Here is a 25,561-nt window from a genome sequence, read left to right as displayed (position 1 = left end):
CAACAATCAACATACCGTGATTAAATGCATGCACAGCTGTAATGGGAAAATAAACATCATCATTACAACTGAGAGATTTACTGTTGAATATGTATCTAAGATATTGCTAAACGCATCGGAAACATTATATCATTGTTTCGAGTTGTACATGTAAGCGTATGCACTTCTTGTTACTTTTAGTAAAGATGTTGGCATTTGATTTACAAATACATCTAACATTTCAATAATATATTGGAAACTATCAAATTAACTTATGGAGAATGTTGGCTCAATATCTATCAATATCTCGTTACTTGATACGTTTCTTTCGCTCGTCACGTCGATTCCTCGTATAGGAACAATGTGTGAAGCCACATTTATGGTGTCCCCTGCCGTGATATTGCTGGAATATTGTTAAATGCGGCGTAAATCCACTCACAGCTGCACTTCTGTTTGTGTTGCAATGTTGCATTCTTCCGTTACTGATTCATTTTGACAAATTCATACCACAAAGTTGGATCAAACGCAACAGATGGGCATGGAGACGGGTTCGACATCGTGTAGGTCAGTAATCCAACAAGCTGAAACGTGGTAGCATTGTAGATCTCCAGGTGCCTGAAAGAAGAAGTCTTCGGTTGGATAACCTGATGCATTGGAATTTTTCAAATATGCAGTGCTAGCTAGATATGTGGTTTACCACAATGTATGAATATCTTTATGAAATTCGCCAAATGAGTGAAAACAATATATCTAAAAGAATTCGTATAATGGTTTTCACAGTGCAGGTCCTTAACAAGTAGATTTGAAACGTGCGGTTACTCAGACACTCCGATTAACTTCACATTTTACATGTCGGGTATCATACATTGCCTCATCTCGTCATGCCTTTCCCAGCTTGTCTCATGTAATCCTCTGAAATCAAGTTTATCGTCAAGAACACAATACTAAACTAAAAGTGAGTTAGTGAGTGAGTTAATATTTAACGTCACATCGGCAATATCTCAGCCATATCGTGACGAGAACATTTAATACTGAAATGAAATATATAAAACCTGTCAACGAAGGACAGTAAAACAACTAGAATATCACAGATGAGAATATAAAACTAGTACCTATATCCAAAACAATTTATCTATAGAGGACAATACAAGATAAAAATGGGCTATAGATTGCTAACAACTGAAGGTAGATCACCATACTAGTGACCATGGGGACTTACAGTACCTTTGCTATCTACATGGAGCCTAGCTGGATTTACATCATCCCCTCAGTCGTCAGCAATTTGGGAAATCTAGCCATGCAAATAAAACAAAAACACTTATGCTACGATTAAAAACGTAGAAAATTTGAATTTACTTTGAATGTTTGTGGATTTAGGTACCCTATCAGAGGGACAATAGTTTTACAGTACTTCAACCCTCTTTGAGGGTACAGCCACAAACAAGCACAGTTATGAATTTAAACTTCCAATAATAAAACATTTATCTATTTACAATTCAGTGAATAAATCTAATTCTTTTAAAAATGCAATGATTAAATGAGAGCTTGTGTTATTAAAAAGATCCTTCAGAGTTCGTGAATTAAAATACTGATACAAAACGGAGGATCCTCACCTTTAAGCAAATATTTATGTGTATATCTTGTGTGGCCAATACGACATCGTCGCATGATGACCTCCTCAAATCTGGACTGACAACCCAAGTAGGTGTAACCAATACACGGTTTTATTTCATGTAATTTATTGATACCTACTTGACTGTCCCACTTCTTCTGCATCAGATCACGGATATACGTTCTAATGCAAGCTTTGTAATCTGAATATGGAATAAGAAGTGGTGTCACAGATTTGTTGAGTGCTGCCAGAAATTCCTACGTGACTGGGTAACCAACAAAAGACAATGTCGTATTGGCCAGAAGCAAGAGTATTATACAGTTCAATAATTTCAATTAAACGTGGATGTTTACAAGAAAGATTTTTAATAGCCTGAAGACAAGAAAGAGAGTCGGAATACATTATATACTGTTTACGTTTCGGGTGTCTTTGAATATATTTAAGAGCTGTTAATATGGCGTTAGCTTCTGCTAGAAATAGAACTATAGTCTGGTAATCTAGAATATATTGTTCTGGAGCCAGTGACAGTGGCACAAGCAACTGCGCCACCGTCCTTGGATCCATCTGTAAATAAGGATTTGTAATCGTTATATGTATGTTTCAGTTGATTATATTCTTGTTTATACTGTAATTCATTCGTTTCAGATTTTTTTTAAAATGTAGGTAATGTTAGGTCAACCCGTGGCCTAACCAACTGCCAAGGGGGAGAGGAAAGAAGACGGAAAGGAGCTATATTGTCCAGCTCAATACCAGCAGCAGCAGTATTATTCTGAGCCCAAGAGGTGGAACAAGAGAAGACTTTTTGCTATACAAATCCTCATAAAGAGGATTGAAGACACAGTTATAGGCAGGTTAGATTCGTTAGAGTGTAGTTTTGTGATATATTGTAAAGATAATTTGATACGGCGTTGTGCAAGAGATGGTTCATCGGCCTCAACGTAAAGACTGTCAATAGGTGAAGTTCGGAAAGAACCAAGACAAAGAATCAAGAAGTTTAAGGTTGCTTTTACAGGCTCCACCATATACGATGTAGCCATAATCAAGTTTAGAACGTACGAGTGATCGATATAGATGGAGAAGGGTAGATTGATCCCGTCCCCATTTAGAACTGGACACCACTTTCAATATGTCAAGTGCTTTCAGGCATTTAGTTTCAAGTGATTTAATATGCGGTAAAAACGTTAAGTGTGAATCAAAGATTAGACCCAAGACCTTGGCTTCCTTCACAACTTTAATCGGCGTGCCATCTAGAGATAGTTCAGGGTCTTTATGTGGTTTGTATTTACGACAAAAATGTATGCAGTTAGTTTTGGATTTAGAAAAATTAAAGCCGTTTTCAAGACACCATTTATTTATTTTGTTTAAACACATCTACAATTGCCGTTCAATGGTATGCATATTTTTACCACGACAAGAAATATTAAAATCATCCACAAATAACGATTCATCAATTGAATCGTTTAAAACTTGTGATAAACTGTTGATCTTGATGCTAAAAAGAGTGACAGACAAAATACTGCCTTGTGGCACACCCTGATCCTGATTGTAATGATCAGACAGGGTAAAACCCACGCGGAGCTGGAATTGTCTGCTATTTAAAAATTTGGCTGTAAATTCAGGCAAACGACCTCGCAAGCCAAAGTCATGTAAATCTCTAAGAATGCCATATTTCCAGGTTGTGTCATATGCCTTCTCAAGATCAAAAAAGATAGACAAAGCATGGTGTTTATTAATCAGCGCGTTTTTCACAAATGATTCTAAACGCACTAAGTGATCGACAGTACTTCTGTTTTTACGGAAACCACATTGTATATCTGTTATAAGGTTATTTGTTTCCAAGTACCAAACAAGTCGATTATTTATCATGCGTTCCAAGGTCTTGCAAACACAGCTAATGAAATCGGACGATAATTGGATGGATCCGTATGATCACGTCCAGGTCTAGGCATGGGTACTACTATGGCATCACGCCATGAAGAAGGAAATTTCCCGGAAGTCCAAATATCATCAAAAATTGATAAGAGCGTCTCTAAACTGGTAAGTGCTTCAGGAGTTGATAAAGTATGTCATCAGCTCCAGTAGCAGTGTCATGAGCTTGATCAAGGGCAGTATGGAGTTCATGAATAGAAAAAGTTCCATTATAATCTTCCCCATTATCAGAATTGAAATTAATAGTTTTCTTTTCTTGTTGTTTCGCCTAGTTTATTCGCAGTATCTGATTTATCAGTAAGTAATTGATCTCCATGTTTAAGATGATGGACACTAGATTTAGTACCTTTACCTTTAATTTTCTGGACCATGTTCCATACCTTGGACATGGGTGTCCGAGAATTTATTTTGGATACATAATGTTGCCAAGATTGGCGTTTGTTCTGTTTAAAAGTACGCCGCGCTTTAGCATTTAAAATTATAAATTTATTTAAATTATGCACCATAGGATGACGACGGAAATAATGATCTGCTTTTTTCCCTTGCCTTCCTAGCTTGTTTGCATTCATCGCTGAACCATGGTTTTCGAATATGTGGAACTGCAGATGTTCAGAAAACATTTAATACCATCAGGAACGTCAATAAAACGTTTAGGATTAAGTTTCTCCACACACAGTGTTTCATATAAAGCCCAGTTAGCCTTTTTTAAAATTCCGCCTTGATGATGGAGGAACATCAGATGGAGTTACAGATTTTAGTATAGTAGGAAAATGGCCACTTCCACAGAGGTCATCGTGGACTGACATTCAAGTTCATTTAGTAGTTCTGAATTTGTGAGTGACAAGTCGAGAGCAGAATAAGTCCCTGTACCAGGATGTAAATACGTGTTGGAACCATCATTATAAATACATAAATCATTGTCAGAACAAAAGTCCTCCAACAACTTATCTTTAGCGTTTGTAGTTACACTACCCCAGAGTGGGTTGTGCCCATTTAAATCTCCCATTATAATACAGGGCTTCGGGAGTTGGTCATATATAACTTGAAAATCGGTTTTGGCAAACGTCGAAGACGACGAAATGTAAAGTGAGCATAGCTTAAACGCTACATGTAAAGTAATTCTCACTGCAACAGCCTGCATATTAGTATTAAGTGAAACAGGGCTTTGAATAACGTTTTGTCTGACTAGAATGGATGATCCGCCAGTGGCTCTGTCACCCGGAGGTGAAAAACAATTATATGCATTAAATTGACGAAGGCCAAATGTATCTGTTTGTTCTAGATATGTCTCTTGGAGACATATGGCTGAAGGTGTAAAATCTTGGACTAATAGCTGTAATTCATGTAAATTAGTCCTCAATCCTCTGCAGTTCCACTGTACAATATTATTGGAATAAACTATATTTTGGGGGGATTTGTTGGGGATCTACCCCGCACTCTTTTGGAGGGCGACAAGCTACTAGTATGTGCCCTAGAATGGACGTTTTCAGAAACGTCCATGTCTTCAAGAGACCCGTATTTATTGAACAATTGAATTTTGTTCTGTGACCCTTTAGGATCTCTGCCACTTTGTTTTTTTGAGGCATCAGGCTTTGGCTTAGGTTTACTTTTCACCGTCTGTTGACTATCAACTGTCGATTGAGACTTTGAGTGTGACTGAGATGATGATTTGTTATCAGAAGAAGACTTTGAGGTACTAGGAAGTGATTCCTCAGTTTGTGATCATATAGCTGGGTACAAAAGCTGTGGAGAATCGCAATTTACCCAAGTCAATGTAGTTTGGCAGCCTGTGGTTGATGTTGTTTTAGAGCTGGACCCCGATGATGTTTTTGCTACTGTAGCATAACTTTCTGGAAGATCAGATCTCTTTACCAGTTTTTTGGCCTCGGAAAAAGAGATATTTTGTGTAAATTTTATTTTATTGATCTCCATTTGCTCTCTCCAAATAGGACATTGCTTAGAAAATGAGAATGGTCGCCTGAGGAATGGGTGCATGTTTTATAATCACTGTCACAATCTTCTGTTGTGTGTGTCTTCTCACCACAGTGAGCACACACAACAGACAATGTGCAGGTATTTACACCTGGCATTTAATACACCTTAGCGAGTTGGGGATGTATGTATCAACTGGAATGTTACAGTAGTCTGCCTTCACTGATTTGGGTGCATTTGGAGATGAAAAAGTAAACAGGTATGTATTCGTTTTGATTGTTTCTCCGAGTTGAAAGGCGCTTGACATAGAGCGCACCTTGATCCTTCATTTCAGATCCATATCAAGGTCCGACATATCATCAAACAATCGATCACGATCTCTCACAATACCTTTACTCGTGTTCAAGGTCTTGTGAGCAGAGACCGTGACCGGAATACCAACGAAAGATTTCATGTTCATCAGGTTCGTTGCTTGTTGCTTTTTCCCGCATTCAACCAGCAGGGCACATGAACGCAAGCGTCTGATGTTTTTCACCTCCCCAGCGATACCTTGAATACCCTTGGGCACAGCAAAGGGGTTCAGTTTTAACGGTGTCTTGTCAGGAGTCTCAATCACAATGAAACGTGGCCAATATTCAGTCGATGCAGACGGTCTCTGGTCAGTATCAACAGGGTCAATATCAAGTGGACGTTTCGTTTTTTTTGGTAGTGGTATTTCCTAAGCCATGGTTAAGATAATATGGTTCATCATCCGAGCTCCCAACCCACCACGGAGTATCACAAGGACAATGCTAAAGCAAGCGGGCCTCCATACTCGGATGATATACTCCAGCAGAAGAATTAAAAGATAAATAATTCCACCAGATTGGCCCATTAGCCACCGCCTTCTGGCATAGGACTCTAGGCAAATTTCAGAACATATTTCAAAATAAAAAATGTTTTAGATGATAAAGCCAAGTCCAAAGTTACAACAATTCCAAATAATATCTGTGCATTGATAAATATAATAATATCCCATGCACAGGGCTTGGCATGACCAGCCGATTGGTCGAACCGGGATCATTCGACTATCCGTCTAGGCGAGGTCAGGGCCAAAGTGGTGTGTTGAGCAACAGGAACATGGTTGCAAGCTCCTATTGTCCTCAACCACCAGGATCCCTTCCTCCGCCGACACAGGGCTGCAACCCACGGCAAACGGGTTTTTGGACCATATATCCCCCAGGGTCCACTAGGGGGGTGTCGGCGAGCTCTTAGCGTTACCCATCACCCACCACGAGGAGGTGGCTCGCCACGGGTGCCTAAACTAAACGGAAAGTGAACACCATTATTAATGATTGATCAACTCAATGCAAAACAAGCAATGTTATTAAGGTATAGTACATTTAATGAAGCCAGCATTTGGGACAATGCACCAGCAGTATCCATGTGAAACTCATCACAGTTGAAGAGTTAATGGACAGAGAGGTGGGAATAGAAGAGCTCATGATCAAAGAGACAGCAAGGGTCAGTCATGGCATGTGTCAGTCATTTCAAGTCCCTGGTCACGCATACACATCCTTAGTAACGTGTGTGACAACCTCTGGCAGCAATACACGCCAAAACTCGCCGTCTCATCGATGTCGCCAGACGACGAATGGCGTCATTGAGAATACTATTCCACTCGTTCCGGAGAGCGTCTGCACGTTATAGTCGGTTCGCTGGGAGGTTCGTGGTCGTCTTCTCACCTGGCGATCCAGGTTATTCCACAAGTGCTTTACGTCCGGTGGGCATGCTGACCATGCAAGTGCTTGGATATTTTGGACGTTCAAGAAGTTCTGAACAATTTGCCCGGTGGTGGCCCTGGCGTTGTCGTGCTGCATGAGTGTTTCCTGTTCTTGTTGGCGAAGAAATGTTATTGCCATGGGTTGAAGAATGTCACCTCTATATCACTGAACATTCAAATTTCCACAGACGACGACAATAGTGTACGCTGATCTCCACAAATTCCTCCCCACACCATCTCACCGCCTCCGACCCGTGAAGGTCCCGGGGTAGAATAGGCCTTCAGCAACCCATGCTTGCCATAAAAGGTGACTATGCTTGTCGTAAGAGGCGACTAACGGGATCGGGTGGTCAGACTAGCTGACTTGGTTGACACATGTCATCGGTTCCCAATTGCGCAGATCGATGCTCATGTTGTTGATCACTGGATTGTCTGGTCCAGACTCGATTATTTACAGACCGTCGCCATATAGCTGGAATATTGCTAAGTGCGACGTAAAACTAAACTCACTCACTCACTCACTCACTCACCGCCTCCTCAAAAAGGATGCACTCGGCTCTAGTCTTGCGCCGGTACGGTATACTTGCACGCGGCCGTCATTATGGAACACAGTGAATCGACCATAGCCTGTAAAGAAACACTCGCTGCCAATTATGTACCAGACCTTGCCCACTGTAACCTATGACGACGATGTTCCTGGGTCAATGTCATTACATGCAGAGGACGTCTAGCTCTGATACATGCTGCACGTACATCATACCACGGTACGTGGAGTGATGGCATGTCCTAGAACCGTTGCCGCCGTTTCCGTGATGGCCGGTTGCGCAGATGAACGGTACGCGGATAGCTGTCCTCCCGTGTCTGCAGGTCTTGGGCCTGTCTTGGGTGCTCCCAGTCTGCAGGTAACGCTGGAACCACGTGCACAGTTCAAGGCCCTTGCATTATGGCTGTTGTCGGGCTGATCTGCCTCAAAGCTATGGTCCTATCTCTCTCTTGGTGGTTTTCTGTCACCTTAGATGTATGGCCACCGATTCCCTACGTTTTCATACCAGTTCTCTTCTCTTGCAAAATCTCCGAGATAACCAACTTGAACAACCGTGCCATAAGTTCAAATTAAAAAGTGTTGACTTTATTTTGCCCATGAGTTAAGTTAAGTAACTTAAAAATGCCAGTGGAAAAATGTAACATTTGTTATGTATAGGAGGAAACACGCCTCCGAGGTTTTGGTAGACAATGTAAAACCGGAGGTTGGGGGAAATCAACAACCGAGCAGACGTGCTTTCTCTAACATATATACCGTCAATGATGGGTAATTACAATGTAGATCATCATTTAATGAAGCTACATAACAATAACTGAAGTGCTGATAAACTCGACTTAATGACTGTAACTATAAATAGATAATGCAATCTAACTTTCTTCGTCGGCGCGGTGGCCGTGTGGTACACCTACTAATATGAGAGGTTGTAGTTTCAGTCTTGCTAGGTGGGAAAACATTTGCATTCATATATACCATTTGAATGTTGATGTTCGTATAGCGCTAGGAAGTGATGATTGCGCAAAGTCAAATCTGGGAAGAGGTCTTACTAACGAAAAGTAAAACCAGTCCCTAAAAACACAAAAACCTCAAATGCAGGTATATTTGGAAAACCAGAGATGATCTAATATATAATGAGAAGCACATTTCAGGCATATATATTTGACAGCGGAATAGGCTGTAGACTTTGTGTGCAGGTGATTACGTGCCTGGCTGTTAGGGTGTGGGTTTGAAACCCGGGTGGGACTCAACTAAAAAAAGTAGTAGAAGTTATAAGTGAGTGAGTTCAGTTTTACGCCGCTTTCAGCAAAAAGAATGAAGGTTTTATGGATATCAACTTTTTTATTATGAGAACACAACGTTTCGGAGTTAATGCTTACTCCTTCATCAGGTGAATGAGAATGGGGTACAGAGCTATATTTATATGTACAGGCATCGATGTCACCTTCTCCATCGGTAAGACCATCAATACCTATCTAAAAGCCAACGATAGAGGACCCAGCTGTGAACACCCTAACCAGAGAGGGTGCATCTACCAGATCCCTTGCAACTGTGGCGACCTATACATTGGAGAAACGCTGAGACCAATCAACACCAGAATGAAGGAATACCAGACCTCCGTCAGCAAACTCGACCAGAAATCGGCCATCTCTGAACACATTCTCAAGAACCCTGCACATTCAATTCGATGGGAAGACACTAGGATACTCTCTACCGACAACAACAACTGGTGCCAAAGAAACTACAAGAGATCATCGAGACCCGGAGACAGAAACCAGCAATCAAACGTGACCAAGGAGTGTACCTACCAAGTGCCTGGGACTTATTGATGAATTAATCTTATCTATCTGTGTACATTCTATGTATGTAATTCATTAGTGTTTACACAACAGTGGGCCAATGTATAGCCAATCTACCCATGTACATCCTTATCAACTTGTGTTTGTACATCATCAACCCTCATGTAATCATGTACATTATCCTTCATCCCCAATCATGTGTTATGCAAACATCATCCAATCATGCGTAATGTATCGCCATTGGCTTCCATCCTTATCCCCAATCATGTACATCGTCCTTATCCCCTATCTGTGTTATGTAAACATATCATATCATCTGTAATGTATTACCATAGGCTTCCATCATTGTTATCATAACTGTCGGCTTCCTATCAGTGCTTGTTTATACTGGCTTTCAACTTTCGTTAATTCATTCCACTTGTTTCTTTGTTATTGTTTTACCTGTACATATAAATATAGCTCTGTACCCCATTCTCATTCACCTGATGAAGGAGTAAGCATTAACTCCGAAACGTTGTGTTCTCATAATAAAGAAGGTGATATCCATAAAATCTTCATTGTTATGTATTTCACCTCTAAATGCCCTTCAAAGGCTTTCAGCAATACTCCAGCAATATTACGGCGAGGGACACCAGAAATGCGCTTCACCCAAAGGGGAAAAGGAGCCCTCGTCTTCGGCATGACGTGAGAACGTTCTAACCACTAAGCTATCCCGCCGCACCAACTTTCACTGAGAAGGTGTAATCTCAAATGTAACATACGTAATAATACTAGTCTGGTGGGGTTTGTTCTAAAAGATTCCTCTTTTAGAAACTGTCGAGTTTTGACTTGGTCATAACACAGGATTGTCAACATCCATCATGGGTTATTTGTGTTGTGTTTGTAAGACGAATATCAATGGAAGGTCAGTTATAACTAAGAAAAAGAGACTCACTCATCTTCACACCTAAGCCCCTATACCTAATCTGTAGCCTGGATAATCATGATGAGTCTATATTTGTAGGATGTGGTTCCGTTTAAGAATATCTACACCTGATACTGACACTTTCTACAAAAGATGCGACTGCAACCTTCAAAGCATTTAAGCAAAATAAGTAATCATAATCATAATCCTTCAACAGTTTTCCATCGACACAATATTACAACCGAACTCAATTCTGCACATGGGTACGATGAGTGAAGAGAATTTCTGGTGTCTTCTACAAATACAAGTGGCTCACTCACTCACCCATTCACGCATGCACTGACGCTTTCAGTCTGGAACCTTCAACTTACGGATCATTTATGTTAGCGACGTAGATGAGCGAATCGCAGGGGTTGATTGCACAGGAGAAGCCGCAGCTGCCGTCTCTGGTTGGCCTCTTCAGCTGCCTGAATGTTTGTTGGCCCAGATAAATATACACGGCTCCAGATGTGTCGGTAAACACAACTTGTCCTATGGTAGATAAATGAAATTGATTGTGTAAATTTTGAAGAACCATGCATCTTTCTACTCACTCACTCACTCACTCATTTCAGTGCTGAGTCAACACGAAACAGTATCCTTAGATAGTAATTTTAGAAAACAACTCGTGAATGAAGATAAGAACAGCACTTCGATGGTTTATCTCTTGAAAAAGTGAGTTAACTATATATTTCAAATGTTTATGTCTGATTATGATAGTGGCTATTCATTGGAAAGGTAAAACAAATAGCGACGTTAACTATTTGTGATACAAATAATACATACCATTATCGAGAACGTCAAAGCTTTTTACGTTTGCGGAATGGAACAGGATCTCGACCCAGTCATCAGTGCCATTTAGTCGTCGTCTTAAAATCCTCCCACCATCAATTATGTACACGAAGCTGCAGGAAAACAAGAATTTACGGCACAATATTTGGACATGTCAACTTCCTGATACTGAGTTTCAAAATACTCAAATCTGTCAGCACGTAACGCTAAACGTTGGAACAATCACATTGAGAAGGAAGCCTCTCGTCAACTTGAGTATATTGGACATTTGTTCATGTACAGGCAACACTTCCGTTAAATCACATGGAACCTTCCTGATGCACTTGTATACAGTAATAAGATCATACATCATTTCAGAAAAGGACTGTTTTAACACTGGTATATCTACTGGTCTATATGTGTACAGACCCGCCATCAAGCCTAATTCCTCCGATGTCGCCGTTATAACTGAAGAGCAAGGTAATAACTGGAAAAACGGTCCTGTTGAAGCAGTAGATGCCATTGAGGGTCGCATTGTCGAAAGTAATGGCGACATAATCGTTCCCTGTGTCAGGATCAAAGAAAATGCCTCTTCCCACTGCTGACGTTGTTAAAGGATCATCTGAAAGAACAATTCCGAAATATTTAAATTATGTACATTCACGTCAAATCATTCAAAACATAAATCCCATCTACCCAATTACCCATTTCTGTTATGACATTTAGTGTAGGACTCCAGTGCAACTTTACCTCATCTTGATTTTATTCTTCTACTTTTACTTGGTACAGATTCATACAACTTCACAAAAATTCTTACAGCTTGATACAGATTGACTTAAAAAATAAACAGATATTCTTACTTATGATGAACAATATGTACAGTGTTCCCAGAAATTATTGAGAAAATCTTTGTTTTTTTTCTAATGATGCTAAGATTGGAAAAAGGGCTTTCACTGTGCACTATGCATACTAAATAAGGGAGACAACTCTTGAAGGCTAAGAAGGCAGCTCATTACGTCAAGAGTTATCTCCCTTGTCTGAGTAGACGGCTTCCTGTGTTGACATGGCAGAATTTACAGCAAGAGAGAAAAGAAAGCTCATTCTAGATGATTTTGAAAGGGGTGAGGCTGATGCTAAAGTGCTAGCTTGTAGACATGGTATTCCTCTGTCTACAGTATACAGAACTTTGAAGAATATTCAAACAGGAACCGGGATGGAGCACAAAGCAGGGGCAGGTCGGCCTAGGAAATTCAGTGTTGTGGATCGCCGAAGACTTGGGCAGATTGTGAGTAGGGGCAAATTGAAAAGTGCTGAGAACATCAGAAATGAAATGATTAGCAGAGGAAGTCCTCGGGTATGCAATGAAACAGTTAGGCAGGAATTACAGAGACTTAATTGGGTGAAAAAACGTGGAATTCCCTCGCCGTTGATGAAAGATGCACAAAAGGAAAAACGTTTAAACTGGTGTCGGGCTCATGAAAATCAAGATTGGGATAATGTTTTCTTTTCGGATGAAAGTTCTGTTTGGCTTTTCCCTAATTGTGTGAAAATTTGGACCAAAGATACTGTCAAACCTATCTACCAGCGACCAAAACATAGCCCGAAGTTTCACATGTGGGGTGGCATATCGGCTCGCGGTGTGACGCCATTGTGTGTTTTCACGGGAAACTTGACAAAAGAAAGATACGTTGACATTCTAAATGGTCACCTTCTTCCGACAGCACAAACATTGTATGAAGATGATTGGATTTTCCAGCATGATAATGACCCAAAACACACTGCGCGCTACACAAAACAGTGGTTGTCGGGCGAAAATGTTCAAGTTTTAGACTGGCCCAGTTACAGCCATGAAGGACAGAATAAACCAAAAGGGACTGAGAAATATTGAAGATATGAAAGCCGAGGTGGTCCAATATTGGGATACCCTGTCACACGATTACCTACAAACTTTGATGGGTAGTGTGCCTAGGCGTATTCAGGCATGCATTGCTGAGCGAGGAGGTCTAACAAAGTACTAAAACAAGACTGAGACTGTAAAAGGATGATGTTTTAACATGTTTATGTAAGTAAAACGCCAGAAGTTAATAAACGTAATGAGTTACATGACGCAACATGATTCTCAATAATTTCTGGGAATACTATAAATACCAGTAATCTACAAGATAAATATGTAATTGCCCTATACAATATTGCCATGAAATGTATAATTATTTCTGGTATAATACTTACAAAATATTGCCTTATGAAAACACTACAAATATATTCATTAAACATTGAATAAAGTAATGATGTTGCCTTATGCAATTTTACCAATAAAGCTCTAATTGCTTTATGCAATATAGAAAATATAATGTAAAACTACAGTGGAATAAATATTTCAACGCCTTTCCTAACCTTATATATGACAGAAAAGAATGAAACATTTTGCTTATTTCTCAGGAAGATAAAGATTGTATGAAATTATAAGATATTTACGGAATCTTGGAATTTGTGACAAAAAGTATAAACTTTACAGAAAAACTTTCACCAAAATGCAAAGACATAAACGATGTTATACCAAAAGGCTATGTAATATGTTACAAACATAATTTGAACCCAGAAAATGAACTTTACCAATTAACTGAACATTGTTTACACATCGCGAACTTACAGCGATGCAATATATGATAAACAACCAGAAAAAGACTTATTTTCCTTAACTTACAGCATGAAAATATTAATGATAGAAATACTATTGCATGTATAATATTATAATAGTTACTGTTTGTATGAGACGGCATCTCTTGGGCATAATTTTTAAAGGGCAAACAAAAAACATCAGCGAGCATGGGCGCAGCCATGACAGCACGAAAACCACGTGCGCGTAGGGCACGTAACTCCGCCATAGCACCTAGTTAATGCCAACCGCTAAAGAAAAAACTACACGATGCAAGTTTGGCCGTTACATTTAGTGTTCCTTCAATAGTCTAAACACGACCTACTCCAGCACCCAAACTAGCCGTTCCTTGATAATACATATTATGCTGACCATCACCAACCCCATAGTATATTGATATGTTGAACATTACCCATTTCAGCAAGGCAGCTAGTCATTCCACGATAATATATTGATATGCTGAACATTTCCCATCCCAGCAAAGGCATCTTGTCATTCCATCATAGTAGGCCTGACAGCGAATGGAGCTTTCCCCAGGAAACGCTGCCTTGTCGAACCCCTTGTCGAAATGTAGACTTCCCAACATTGCAACCTTCTATACTACCCAGAGTATTACCCTGAATCTTGCCAATCACATTGGTGTTAGACAGACATTTCAATGGTATACACATGTTCATTAAATTTGTCAAAGAGAACAAGATCCTGTTTGTTGGCAAGACATTTTCTGAGACTCAGTATGGGCCTATGATTTTCCATGACATCTTAGATATGTTCAGGGTCGCACTGTCAAGATCACAGATGATTTCGTTTATATAATTAGTTTATGGTACTGTAAATAGATGTAGTATGGTATTGTTAGAGTGTGTTATATATTGTTGGGAGTTGTTGTTAGATTATGTTCGGTAATACTATGGGAACAGGGTTATGTTCAGGGAAGCGTGACCAGGTATGGCCAGAGAGCTGGGGTGTTAATTTGTAAACAATAGAGAGGTGTTGAGTAGCTTGGGTATGGGAGGTCAATATAAATAGTGAGGAAGGGTAGTAATCTGCACAGTCAGCCAGAATCACCACTGTGTTCACCTGTATGGGTTCAACTTTTGTATGGGATTGCATCTCACGCTGGCTGGCTGTCCCGGAACTGGCCGGTTATCCTTAAAGTAAGGAGAGGGGTATTATCTCCGCCTGTAAGGAGACAGACAAGAGTCTTCCCTATTGTACAAGGAGCATGTATCTCCTAGTAATGTGAGATGTGGATGGCACAGCCATCAACCATTACACAGGCCCCTTAAACTCCGTGAGGGAAACCATCGCCTGGGTGTGAGGGATACCACACAAATACCATGACGTCACCAAGTGGAACCAAAGTGCACTGACATTCTGATTACATTGTAAAGAGAAAGTGTTCTCTCTGAGTGGCAAATTCCTTTATTGTTATTTAGTTCAATTGTTTAGTTTCTGATTGGGATTATATGTAATCATTATCTATATTAGTGAGGGTATTAGGATTTTAGTGTAGTTAGTAGTAGTAGTAGTATTATTAGAACTTTAGCAATATAAGTGGTAGACAGAACTGTATATGTAGCTAGGTTAGGTAATTAGATTAGTTAGTTGTATTTGCACCTGTAGAATTAGTTTAGTATAGGTATTGGGGTTACTTATATCTTAAGGGGAGGAATAAAGTTTTGCAAAACAAACTATTCTTCTGTTGTGGTTACTTTGGTATGTGACATTTTGGTGGCAGCGGTGGGATAATTAGATTATTTGTCACTATCAAAGGGAACCCTAGTTGTGTTCTGTAGCGCATTTGATGTAGCGTTGTTGATTGTATATCGCTGCAGAATCTTTGTGTCCATAAAGAAGGGTTAGAACATACGGCACCACTTCTGCGTCCTTGAGTGTATGATTTGGAATTCAAGGGTGGAGGGTGTATTGTGGTTATTGGTCAGTTAAGGCCATTGGTTCGTCGTGAACATTTTGAACATTGGGATATATGGGAAATCACCTCCGGTTTTATTCTTGGTAGGATCCCTATTTATTCCAGACAGTTTGACTTTTTGTGTACCCTGCTTTGCCCTCATACAGACAATTATGGACATTGACAAACTTATCAAACTGGGTCAGAGTTTAGGGTATGAGAAAGATGATTTGAGAGTGTTTGTGAAAGAGCAAATGGAGTTGGAGAATGAGAAAGAAAAGGACAGGCTCGAACGGGAGGAAAGAGCTAGGGAGCGGGAGATTAAAAAGTTAGAACTGGAGGAAAGAAAGGAGAAAGAAAGGTTAGAATGGGAACGAGAGAGAGAACGATTAGAATTGGAGAAAGAAAAGTGTAAAATACAGTCAAATGAAAGAATAGAACTAGCCAAGTTAGAAAAGAGTGCGGCAGGAAATCAAGAAGGGCAGGTAGGAGAGAATAGATCGGCAGCCATTCCCAAGATGCCTAAAATGCCTCCATTTGACGACCACAATGACAATATTGATGCATATCTGCAAAGGTTTGAACGTGTAGCTACAGCGCAAGGCTGGGACCCGTCCCATTGGGCAGCTTACCTGTGTACTCTGCTGAAAGGTAAGGCTTTAGAAGTATACTCCCGGTTAATGCCTTTGAGGCTGAAAATTACAATGCAGTTAAAACTGCATTACTTAAACGCTATGAAATGACTGAGGATGGATTCCATCAGAAATTTAGGACTGCTAAAACTGAAACAGGTGAGATTTTCACACAATTTGTAGTTAGAATTGAGAACTATTTCAACAGATGGATTGAACTAAGTGGTACACAAAAGACGTTCGAAGGTGTGAGAGATTTGCTGCTGCGTGAACAGATTTTGAATGTGACTGGAAGGGATCTGGGTATATTCTTGAGAGAGAGAAAGCCAAAAGACGCGATGGAAATGGCTAGACTAGCAGAGCAATTTATAGAAGCTAGAGGTACGAGTCATGGAAGATACAATAGACCAGTTATTCCAGGTCAAACTGACAAGCAGGTTTCCAAAGGGAAAATAGTCGAGGGTAGCGCATCAGGTAAACATGGTACTTGTTCCAAACAATTTGTTCCTATTAAGGAAAGGACATGTTACAACTGCAATCAAACTGGGCATTTGGCAGCACAGTGCAAGAAACCCAAGTTTAAAGTGGCAAGTATCCAGGTGAGTGAAGACAACACAAACATGTCTCTAATACATCCAGATAACACAAAAGTAGAGCCCTGCATACATGAAGTTCTAGATGGTGATGCAGCAACTTCAGAGGAGGTTACTAAAGCAGATGTAGCCTCAGGGAGTGTGCTTACCAAAGATCACCGCATGCCATTTTATCAGGGAAAGGTAAACGACACTCCAGTAGATGTGCTTAGAGACACGGGATGTAACGGTGTAATAGTGAGGAGGTCAATGGTAAAAGATGCATGTTTGACTTCAGAAACACAATCTTGTAAATTAGCAGATAGCAGGATCTTGACACTTCCGGTAGCATGGATTACTGTAAATACGCCCTTTTACACGGGTATGGTGAGAGCAGCATGTATGGACACACCAATCTGTGACTTAATATTAGGCAATATTCCCGGAGTTAGAGAGCCAGGAGATCCAGACTTGATGTGGGATAAGCAGGACATTAAAACAGTAGGTGCTGTAGAGACAAGGAGCCAGAGAAGAGTACGCCAAGTAGGCATGGAACCCTTGAAGACATTGGAACCTGTTGGGTTGACACTGAGTCGAGGTGAGTTCGTATCCCTACAACATCAGGATTCAAGTCTGAACAAAATAAGAAAATTAGTGGAAGAAGGTAAGATTAGGGAGACCCGACATAGTACTTCCTCTTACTTTGTGGAGAATGATATGCTGTATAGGAAGCATACTTCCAATAAAATGGACAATGGTAAACAAGTTGTACAGGCAGTAGTACCGGTTGGATTGCGCACACAGGTAATGAAGGTATGTCATGAAGCACTGATGGGTGGACATCTTGGAATCAAGAAGACTCTAGATAGGGTAATCTCACAGTTTTATTGGCCAGGAGTAATTGGTGATGTCAGAAGACATGTTCAGTCTTGTGATATTTGTCAACGTACCATGCCGAAGGGAAAGGTAAGGAAAATACCACTGGGACAAATGCCATTAATTGAAGTGCCATTTGAGAGGGTAGCTGTTGATTTGATTGGTCCATTGTATCCTGTCACAGACAAGGGTAATAGGTACATACTGACGGTGGTTGATTATGCAACACGATACCCAGAAGCAGTAGCTTTACCCAGAGTAGAGACGGAATATGTTGCCGAAGCTCTGTTCGAGATATTCAGTAGGGTTGGTATCCCCAAGGAGATATTAACAGACATGGGAGCCCAGTTCACGTCAGGCGTGATGAAGGAGGTAAGTAGACTATTGTCCATACATCAGCTTACTACTTCCCCTTATCATCCAATGTGCAATGGCCTAGTGGAGAGGTTCAATGGAACCTTGAAGACGATGCTGAAACGGATGTGTGCAGAACGACCAAATGACTGGGACAGGTATGTACCTGCTTTGTTATTTGCTTACCGAGAGGTACCTCAAGAGAGTTTGGGTTTTGCCCCATTTGAACTCTTATATGGACGCACTGTGAGAGGACCAGTACAGATTCTGAGGGAAATCTGGACAAGAGATATACCAAATCCAGAGGTAAGAACCACATATGAGTATGTGCTAGATCTTCAAAACCGTCTTGAGGAGACTATTCACGTAGCACAGCAAGAACTTCTAAAGAAAGCATGTAAATACAAAAAGTTCTTTGATGTGAAGTCCAAGCCAAGAAAAATGAAGGTTGGTGATAAAGTATTAATTCTGTTGCCCACTGATTCAAACAAACTGTTGCTGCAGTGGAAAGGGCCATATGAAATACTGGATACCTTTGGCATTGGCAATTACAGAATACAGGTTGGTAACAAGATTAAAACCTATCATGCCAATCTACTGAAAAGGTACATTGAGAGAGAGGAGGTCAAGGACACAGCTGTATGTGACGTCAGCATAGCTCAACTTGTGCATGTCAGTGCTGGTCTGGTGGATGTCAAGGCTGAAGAGGTGAGTATGTTAGACATAGCTTCACCTTCTTTAGTTTCTAAGGAAACGTATCAGGATGTAGACATTTCTGAAGATTTGACAGAGGAGCAACAAAATGAGGTGAAGGAGCTCATAAGTGAATTCAAAGATGTACTGAGTGATTTACCAGGGAAGGTAGATTGTATGGAATATAAGATCAAGCTGACATGTAATGAGCCTATACGATCCAAGCCCTATCCACTTCCTCATCATATGAGAGATGTTGTAGCTAAGGAGATACAGCTAATGTTAGACATGGGGGTGATAGAACCTTCTCAGTCACCATATGCATTCCCCATTGTACTTGTGAAGAAGCCTGACTCGACTTACAGATTTTGTACCGATTTTCGCAAACTGAATCAGGTGACCGTATTTGATGCCGAACCAATTCCATTAGCTGATTCCATCTTTGCACGGTTACGGAACTGTAAATATCTTACCAAAATTGATGTAAGCAAAGCATATTGGCAGATTCCAATGGAAGAGAGTAGCAAAGAACTGACAGCATTTATAACTCCTGATGGATTATACCAATGGAAGGTGATGCCATTTGGAGTAGTTAATGCACCTGCAGTATTTTCCCGACTGATGAGACAAGTATTGCACAACATACCAAATACAGACAACTTCATAGACGACATCATAGAAGGAACTGAGAACTGGTCACACCACATGGTAAGTCTGAGAGCAATATTTACGAGGTTAAGACAATTCCATCTTACAGCTCGACCTTCAAAGGTAAAAGTGGGATATAAACATCTGGACTTTTTAGGGCACAAGGTGGGTAGTGGTCTAATTCGACCAGAAGGAAAGAATGTAGAAAAGATCCTAAATGTGGAGCGACCTCAAACCAAGAAACAAGTGAGAGCGTTGTTGGGACTGACCGGGTACTACCGGAAATTTATCCCAAACTATGCAGCCATAGCAGTTCCGCTAACTGATCTCACAAAGAAAGGAAAGCCAAACAAGGTAATATGGACAGAAAGCCAGGAATTAGCTTTCACTACGTTAAGAACCCATATGTCAAGTTTTCCTATCTTGAAACTACCCGACTTGAAGAAACCATTCTTGGTAAGAACAGACGCTTCTGACGTTGGAATCGGAGCTGTACTGCTACAAGAACAGGAAGGTGAGCGATTTCCAATATTGTTTGTGAGTCGGAAGTTAGTAGATCGTGAGAGAGCGTATTCTACAATAGAAAAAGAGTGGTTGGCTATTGTGTGGGCAATACAGAAGTTAGAAAGATATCTGTATGGGAGAGAATTTATTTTGGAGACTGACCATCAGCCCTTAATATGGATGACCAAGGCAAAAATGACCAATGGACGAGTGATGAGGTGGGCCCTGACTTTGCAACCCTACAGATTTCTAATTCGTGCAATCAAAGGAAGTGAGAATGTTGGGGCTGATCTCTTGAGCCGGTGTTCACCCTAGTCATACTATGTGCATGGCAGTGTGTAAATAATGTACTCTCTGCATATCCAGATTATTTGTCAGCAGTTATTTCTTATGTATTACTGTGCTATTGTACATTTAGACAATTGTGTTTTATGATATTTATGCATTAAAACAAACTTAAATGTGATCTTGAGTGTAATATATAATTGTACTTGTGTACAATTACTTGAAGAGGGGAGTGATGTCAAGATCACAGATGATTTCGTTTATATAATTAGTTTATGGTACTGTAAATAGATGTAGTATGGTATTGTTAGAGTGTGTTATATATTGTTGGGAGTTGTTGTTAGATTATGTTCGGTAATACTATGGGAACAGGGTTATGTTCAGGGAAGCGTGACCAGGTATGGCCAGAGAGCTGGGGTGTTAATTTGTAAACAATAGAGAGGTGTTGAGTAGCTTGGGTATGGGAGGTCAATATAAATAGTGAGGAAGGGTAGTAATCTGCACAGTCAGCCAGAATCACCACTGTGTTCACCTGTATGGGTTCAACTTTTGTATGGGATTGCATCTCACGCTGGCTGGCTGTCCCGGAACTGGCCGGTTATCCTTAAAGTAAGGAGAGGGGTATTATCTCCGCCTGTAAGGAGACAGACAAGGGTCTTCCCTATTGTACAAGGAGCATGTATCTCCTAGTAATGTGAGATGTGGATGGCACAGCCATCAACCATTACACAGGCCCCTTAAACTCCGTGAGGGAAACCATCGCCTGGGTGTGAGGGATACCACACAAATACCATGACGTCACCAAGTGGAACCAAAGTGCACTGACATTCTGATTACATTGTAAAGAGAAAGTGTTCTCTCTGAGTGGCAAATTCCTTTATTGTTATTTAGTTCAATTGTTTAGTTTCTGATTGGGATTATATGTAATCATTATCTATATTAGTGAGGGTATTAGGATTTTAGTGTAGTTAGTAGTAGTAGTAGTATTATTAGAACTTTAGCAATATAAGTGGTAGACAGAACTGTATATGTAGCTAGGTTAGGTAATTAGATTAGTTAGTTGTATTTGCACCTGTAGAATTAGTTTAGTATAGGTATTGGGGTTACTTATATCTTAAGGGGAGGAATAAAGTTTTGCAAAACAAACTATTCTTCTGTTGTGGTTACTTTGGTATGTGACACGCACCATGGATGGACCTCACAGAGAAAGCAACAGGACGAGGCGAGGACGATAGTAGAAGCATTGAGCTATGTCACCATGTCTCTTACGATATGCTGTTTGTGGTATGGAAGGGTTCCCACTTAAAGTGTGGCCAGTCATGTTCATATGATCTCCATGAATAACATTAGGAGATTGCAAGTGGCTAGTGACTGGCCCTGAGCAGCGAAAACGAAGCGCACTATTACACATTTAAGACCAACTGACTTCATCAAGGCAAAGGAATCCGTTGAATTTCTATTCTCTTCCACACACTGCATATATACAAAATGCAGTGACCTTTTAGAAAGCTTCTCCACAAATGTGTGCAGACTTAATGAATGGCTTCACCTGGTTTACTCCCAGAACATAGCTTTGAATAAAATCAGATTCTAATTTCAGATTCTAACAACATGGGCACGCTTCTATAGCGGTCTAATCCATTGCACATGCATCCCCAAAGCACAACTTCCCTCACTGAATGTTAATCTCAGCCATAGGTCATATTATCAACCTGCACTGATATGTTTAACATTACCCACCCCAGTAAGGCAGCTAGCCATTCCGTGATAGTACACTGATATGTTGAACACTACACACTAACTCGTGACGAGTTGTCCTTCAATCGTGATACTTGATCGTACATCATTCAGCATATACATTTAGACAAGAGGGGTTACAATATAAAAACGAAATATCATTTGTATACCACTGGCACTGCCTAGTAGAACTTCCATTCCATCTGGTGTCGGCCGACACCGAACTTCAAATGGATCGTTCCTGAAGTAGTCAAATCCATAGGTACCAACGTTGTTAATGTAAAAAGCCCATCCAGTTACATTGGTTTCGGTATTGAAGCCGTTTTGGATGACTCCGTTGGGGTCCACCACGGCAACATCAGTTCCATCACAAGTAGCCACGAACACCGCTCCGGTACCTTGAGGAATAATGTAAACAAGATAAAGTCAACCAGACAGCATACAGTCTAACTGCATCTCATCTTAAACACAAAGGTTCGTAAACACACACTGCAAAATGTCAATATATCTCTTAGGTCAGAAATAGCAACTGTTTGTATGACCATACGTATTTTCAGGGCTTTGTGGATCTGCTAACTTCGAGGTTGAAATGATCTGCTGAACACATTTAAAGAGTAGAAGGTGAGGTCTAGTGAAATGGGGTTCAACGTCGTACAAACATGTAGCATCCATTTCTACCTGAATCCTTCTTATCAAGGCACAAACCGGTCAAGACATGACCAGGTAATAAGTACCTTAGTTTTATTATCATTCCAATATTATCATTTCACTCGAGTATATGAACTTACGATCAGGGCAGTCTGAAGGGGCGCTGCTGGTGACGTTGGATACATCACCAATAAGCTCGTCCAAAGCAGTTTTAAAGTTTGAGAATCGCGTTTCGAAGCACGCAGAGGAATTATCTGAAACAAAAATAATAACTTGTCACATGTAGCGTACATACAGCCATATAGCTGTACGACAGCTGCGTGTGGCGTTAAGCACAAACCCAAGAAAAGGGAAACATGCACCGACTTCAGGCAATATTTTGGGGCAGTATTTGTGAAATCAACTTGAGCAGAACAGGACGTCAGGGCAACCAAATCCTAGAATATATGGCATCGATGGCTCGCAGTGAATGAACTATCCCTGTATATGACCCTGCAAATTCCAGTTGGAATACTCTAAAGCATTGAATTAGCAAACCCAAAATAGGTTGAATCAACTAGACGTTTGGTTGTAAGATGTGTGAATGCGTTCATGAGCCTGCAAGTCTATCCTTAACTACCCGATAATGAACAAGTAAGGTAGGTAGCGTTGACTTCCTGAACGTTACTCCAAAATATAATTTGAAACTACATGGTATAATATTCTTCAGGACCTCTTTTTCGTATATTTCCAATGGTGGCCTTTGATTTCTCTTTCAGAAAAAGCCACAGTAAGTTTACTCTGGTTGGAAAGATCAATTCACTTCCCATTTTGGCACTTAGAGTTTGCATAATCTCCAAATACTAATGTCATTAAAGTCAAACAGTTCTGTCTTTTCCTCAACCTGAAAAGTGATCAGTGGTTTCCTGAGATCCGCCTTGACCTGACATTAGGGAGATTATGATCACCCAGTTCTGTAGAAGTCCCTTATAGAATTGTTTATTTGTTACATTTACACTCAGCAGTAGTTTGCACAGAAAGGTGTTTACTCCAGAAAGGATCAGACAATTCAGGCATCGACACCAAGATCATACAAATCCATAGAGATTTATACCAAGGTGACCGCTGGTTTCACACAATAAAATCCAAGTCAAATGTTAAACCAGTAACGTTAACATATCATTTTGTGCCCGTTTCCGCTACTTTTGGATGTTGAGATAGTGAGTTTAGTAGACATCTGAACGTACAGTTCACATCTGAATTCCAAACCTTAAGCTTACTAATACATACATATTACTGCATCGAAATTCTCAGAAACAAAATAACGTGTCAGTGCAAATTACACCGGCAGGACAAATTACACTGGCAGTACAAATACCATGGAAACATGGTGTCCAAGTAAGTGTCCTCTCACATTGCTGATATTGTATTTTTTTAACCGCATGGATAGCATTTAATAATTAGTGTTGGTTTATGTGAGGACAGAAGTTAAGACCAAGTGACCTTGGGATGTTTGCGGCCTCTGAAGTGTAGAGTTCCGCCGAATTAGCAGATGAAAGTGGTACTTCAACAGTGTGTGCTCTTAGAGGAACGCTACACCTACGTTATCCGTGTGAGGACGAGCATTATTCTGTTTGACAAGGACGGTCGGCATTGCCCCTTGTCCCAGAATAAATTTCTGTAGTGCGATTTATTAGCCGCTTAATTTTCAAACGTCAAATAATTGAACGGCCCAATTGGATAGGAACAAATGAAATCAAAATGGCCATGATACGTGGCGGAATTTCTGCTTGCGATATTTCGGTTCATAGATGAAATACTGCTTTTGTTATCCACAAAAGAGAAGATGCATGTCATAACCTGACAATGTCCAGGTTTTGACATATATAATGAGCATGACAAGAAGCATAATAATGTGCAACCCTTTCCAGTCATTGGACTACTCGGACGCTACGGTGTTCTTCTTTGTATGCAAATTGTTGGTGCTCCCAGAAATTGTAATAGTGTGTGAAATTTCAAATAGAAACATGTCATGACTTCAGTTTCCCTGTTTGCATATATGTAACTCAGATCATTTACTGTTTCTCTGACGTATGAAGTTTCGTAACACACGTATCCTTCAACGCACTAATGAGGCAAGCCTCTTCCATTAGAGAATACATATCGTACCACTGGGCCACAATTTGCTGGTCGATGTACTGTACTGAATTATGATGGGATTTTGTCCATTTATGGTAGGTCATACAGGTATATGTTACTGCTTAATTTAAGCGTAACCATGAAATGGGACAGATATAAACGCAAGCATTTCACTAGACATCCCGACATATTTCACGTCTATACTTAATCTCATTGTAACGCACCTTATAGTTTGTCACTTACCCACACATGGACATTGCTCTTCTATGAGATCGGAGATAGAAAGTAAACTGTTGTTAATGTTATTTAGTGCTGTGGTGAGGTTCACAAGCTTCTCGATAAGAAGACCTGGTTGTGGACAACTCGCATTAGACTGAGCTTTTATAGCGAGTGGTGCTTGTGTGGCAAGGACGGCCAGGAACAGACACAGCAAGCAGTTGGAGGAAGACGCCATCTTGAGTCTTCAAGCAACTACTGACAAGAATCTACCAGGGATCCCATTTATACTTTCGGTAATTGCCCAGGTGTATCGTGGTAGTTACATCATCTGATTTCTGTCACATGGTTGTACAGTTACGTGGCTTTCTACATCTGGATTTAATGAATTTCACGAAACAGATGTTCGTAATTCTAGATAGGGAACTATGGGCTACATACA

The 25,561-nt window shown here is 40.4% G+C and overlaps 1 protein-coding gene across 1 annotated transcript; it reads right to left on the bottom strand.

The window, feature by feature from the left end:
* Window positions 1-458: 458 nt before the first annotated feature.
* LOC137272143 (uncharacterized) lies at window positions 459-25,357 on the bottom strand. The gene is made up of 7 exons (XM_067804497.1): window positions 25,147-25,357; window positions 22,926-23,039; window positions 22,308-22,535; window positions 11,695-11,887; window positions 11,281-11,399; window positions 10,827-10,986; window positions 459-594 (listed from the first exon to the last, which is right to left on the bottom strand). Exons 1-7 carry the CDS (start codon window positions 25,355-25,357, stop codon window positions 459-461), a joined length of 1,161 nt encoding a protein of 386 aa, XP_067660598.1.
* Between the last annotated feature and the right edge of the window lie 204 nt (window positions 25,358-25,561).

This window comes from Haliotis asinina, chromosome 2 (genome assembly GCF_037392515.1).
Source record: "Haliotis asinina isolate JCU_RB_2024 chromosome 2, JCU_Hal_asi_v2, whole genome shotgun sequence".
Taxonomy (NCBI): domain Eukaryota; kingdom Metazoa; phylum Mollusca; class Gastropoda; order Lepetellida; family Haliotidae; genus Haliotis; species Haliotis asinina.
This window is presented reverse-complemented; position numbering and strand designations above follow the sequence as displayed.

Excerpts from the sequence above, each read along its gene's own strand:
- LOC137272143 (XM_067804497.1), bottom strand. The coding sequence starts at position 25,357 with ATGGCGTCTTCCTCCAACTGCTTGCTGTGTCTGTTCCTGGCCGTCCTT. Across the intron at positions 11,888-22,307 it reads TCTACTAGGCAGTGCCAGTG|ATGATCCTTTAACAACGTCA; the intron begins GTATACAAATGA and ends TTGTTCTTTCAG. Across the intron at positions 11,400-11,694 it reads GGAATTAGGCTTGATGGCGG|CTTCGTGTACATAATTGATG; the intron begins GTCTGTACACAT and ends GTTTTCCTGCAG.